The sequence below is a fragment of the Gossypium raimondii genome, chromosome 3 (assembly GCF_025698545.1).
Source record: "Gossypium raimondii isolate GPD5lz chromosome 3, ASM2569854v1, whole genome shotgun sequence".
NCBI lineage: Eukaryota > Viridiplantae > Streptophyta > Magnoliopsida > Malvales > Malvaceae > Gossypium > Gossypium raimondii.
The window spans coordinates 49,679,828-49,682,541 of record NC_068567.1 but is presented as its reverse complement, the minus strand read 5'-3'; the positions used below and the strand labels follow the sequence as shown (position 1 = coordinate 49,682,541).

The 2,714-nt window shown below is 33.5% G+C and overlaps 1 protein-coding gene across 1 annotated transcript; it reads left to right on the top strand.

The window, feature by feature from the left end:
- Positions 1-339: 339 nt before the first annotated feature.
- On the top strand, positions 340-1,678 carry LOC105794571 (uncharacterized). The gene is made up of 5 exons (XM_012623815.2): positions 340-844; positions 937-999; positions 1,103-1,149; positions 1,349-1,418; positions 1,507-1,678. The coding sequence occupies exons 1-5, from the start codon at positions 815-817 to the stop codon at positions 1,573-1,575; spliced, it is 279 nt and encodes a 92-aa protein (XP_012479269.1). The 5' UTR covers positions 340-814; the 3' UTR covers positions 1,576-1,678.
- Positions 1,679-2,714: the final 1,036 nt, after the last annotated feature.

Sequence of the window (2,714 nt, the reverse complement as noted above, 5' to 3'; positions counted from 1 at the left end):
TGTCATAATAATTTTCATTTTCTTCCTCGTGGAAAGATAACTTCGCCTCATTCATGTCACCTAATACTGTCTTTGGGTGTAGTTGGAGAGCAAGTAATACACCATGATTTTCCTTAAACATAATACATAAATTGCAAAGTACTTTTAGATCATTGTTTGGATCTTATTTTTAAACTGATATCAGTTAAATTCCTTATTAAACATCGCCACCAATTGTGGTGTCAATAATTCTCCATCTGTCTCTCTCTCTCTGATGCAGAAAACTAAGCCTACACAACATAGTGTCCGATAACTTAGAGCATTGGGCTTGACTCCTCATCTGCTTGTATGTCACTCAGCTTAGGTAAACCGTCTCATGTGTATTTCTTATGGTAGGTGATTTTTTCATTAGAATCGTTTGGGGAATTGCATAATTGCATTTTATCTTTCTGAAGTATTATTGTGTTGGCTCATTGTAGTACTTTTAGGCATTTTTATTAGTTTTTAAATGTGTTGGCATGAACCTATGTAATCATTATCATCTTTGTGGGATGCGGCATTATGTTGGCGCTTTACTTGCATAAGTTTTGCTGCAAACTGTTGTTGAACTTGTCATATATAACTTGGCATTGTATCTGTAGTATTCATATCATAGAAATATTTTGTGAACAATTGTATTTTCTCAGCTTTAGCCCTTGGGTTTGCTTGAGTTTTCTCCTATCTTACTGGATATCCTTTTGATTTCTTTGTTTTCTTGATCTGAGCTTTGTCCCAAACTGATGGTAAATACACCCTTTTGGTTGGTGACTTACAGCCATTATTGGATAATACAAAGATGAAACGTTCACAATTTTGTCACGTTGAGGTAAATTTGATTGCAAAATTTGGTTTGTATTCTTTTGAGTTAGTTTGGTCATCTTTACTAAGGATTGTGTTTATCCTTCTGGTTCTTCACAGGCTGCGAACATCCTAAATATTCATGGTGTTCCCAACATTTGGCATATTCCTCTCTTACTTAGAGTATGTTCTATAGCAATTCTTCCATTTGTCTGGAACTTAAAGATTCCTAGTCTCATTCTTTTATTTTCTTTTTGATAATGTTACATAATGTATATTGCTTCAGAACCAAAATGCGCATCATTCAATTCTAAAACAGCTCAATTTGCTTAGGTTAGTTTTTGGTTCAACATTTCATCACCCCTCTTTCTCTAAGTATCATCAGATAACTAAGTTTGTTATAAATTTTACTTTGTTATGGCTTAACTCTTTGCTGCACAATGTGGCTGGCCTAGGCAATCAATTTGGATTGAGGTACTAATTGCAGGAAGTTTTGATCAGTTTTACTAAGAGCTATAAAGTTCTGTTTCAGCATTGCCACACCTCCAGATTTAGAAGCTTGGACCAGGAGGGCAGAAACATTTGATAATCTCACTGATTCTGTTAGTATTCTTAATTTAGTTCGAATTGTTCAGTTCGAAATAGAAGAAATCTTTCTCATGTGATACAAAAACATAACCTTGTGTGCAGGTGAGGATTGCAATGGTGGGAAACTATGTTGGTCTGACAGACTCATATTTATCTGTAGTGAAGGTGTAATGCTGGTTTAATTTTTTGACTTCTAGACTAACTTTATTTTACCCGTAGTATATGTTATGAGAAATTTCATCCTTCAATGGACACTTAATGTTATACAAGCCTTCTGGTATATTATTATTGCTATTAAATTTTCCGTCTTCTCATCCATTTTCTACATGTTGGTGTTGCATCAGCTAGATCAATTTGGTAAAAGCCATATTGTATTGTGATTGATTGAAAACTAGCTAATTTATAATTATTCAATGCTTGTTTTTTTAATTTTTATAACACAATTATAAATAATTTATTTGACTTTAGTTGTTTTCAATTTATGACGGTTAATATTCTAGCTTAATAATTGAGTATTATTATATATTTAATTTGATTTATTTATTTATAAATAAATCATTGCAATATATGTAAAAATAATTTAAAATATAAATTTATTAATATATGTAAAAACGGTTTTTCTGAAAAATATTTTCAGGAAATCTGCCAAACAACAGAAAATATTTTACGCAGATTCATCCAAGCACCAGAAAGGTAAATCATTTTCAAAAAAGTAAATCATTTTTCAGAAATCATTTTCTAGTAAACATTTTACTGGCAAACAAACGGAGCCTGAGTTTCAGAATTGGTGGAGTTGAGATGTTTCGATTGTTCGTTGGTGCTTGGAATCGCAATTTAAGGTGTGTTTCTTAAACTTATGTATTTTAAAGATCATTTAGGTGTCGAAATTCATGAATCGCAACAGATTTTGGGATGGTTTATGAACCACACGGGCATGTTATTCAACCACATGATCGTGTCTCCCCTACTCCTAAATTATGAAATTTTGACACACAGTCTAGAGAGTTATACGGTCTGTCCACATGACCGTGTACCTTAGTCATACATGCATGTCTCTCAGCCACACGGTCGTGTCCCTCAGTCACACAGCCGTGTATCCCTGTCACACAGTTTGGACCCTCCCACACGGCCGTGTGGTCCAGTTTTTGCAGTTTTGCACTGTTTTTGCAAAATGATTCATTTTGATCTTTGGTTGATTTCTTACATATTTAAGCCTCTGTAGAGATGTTTGGAGCACTGGTTATGATTACGGTTGGTGTAGTACTGTTAGAATAATTTATTAATAAATATTCGTAAGGTTAGTTCTGTTC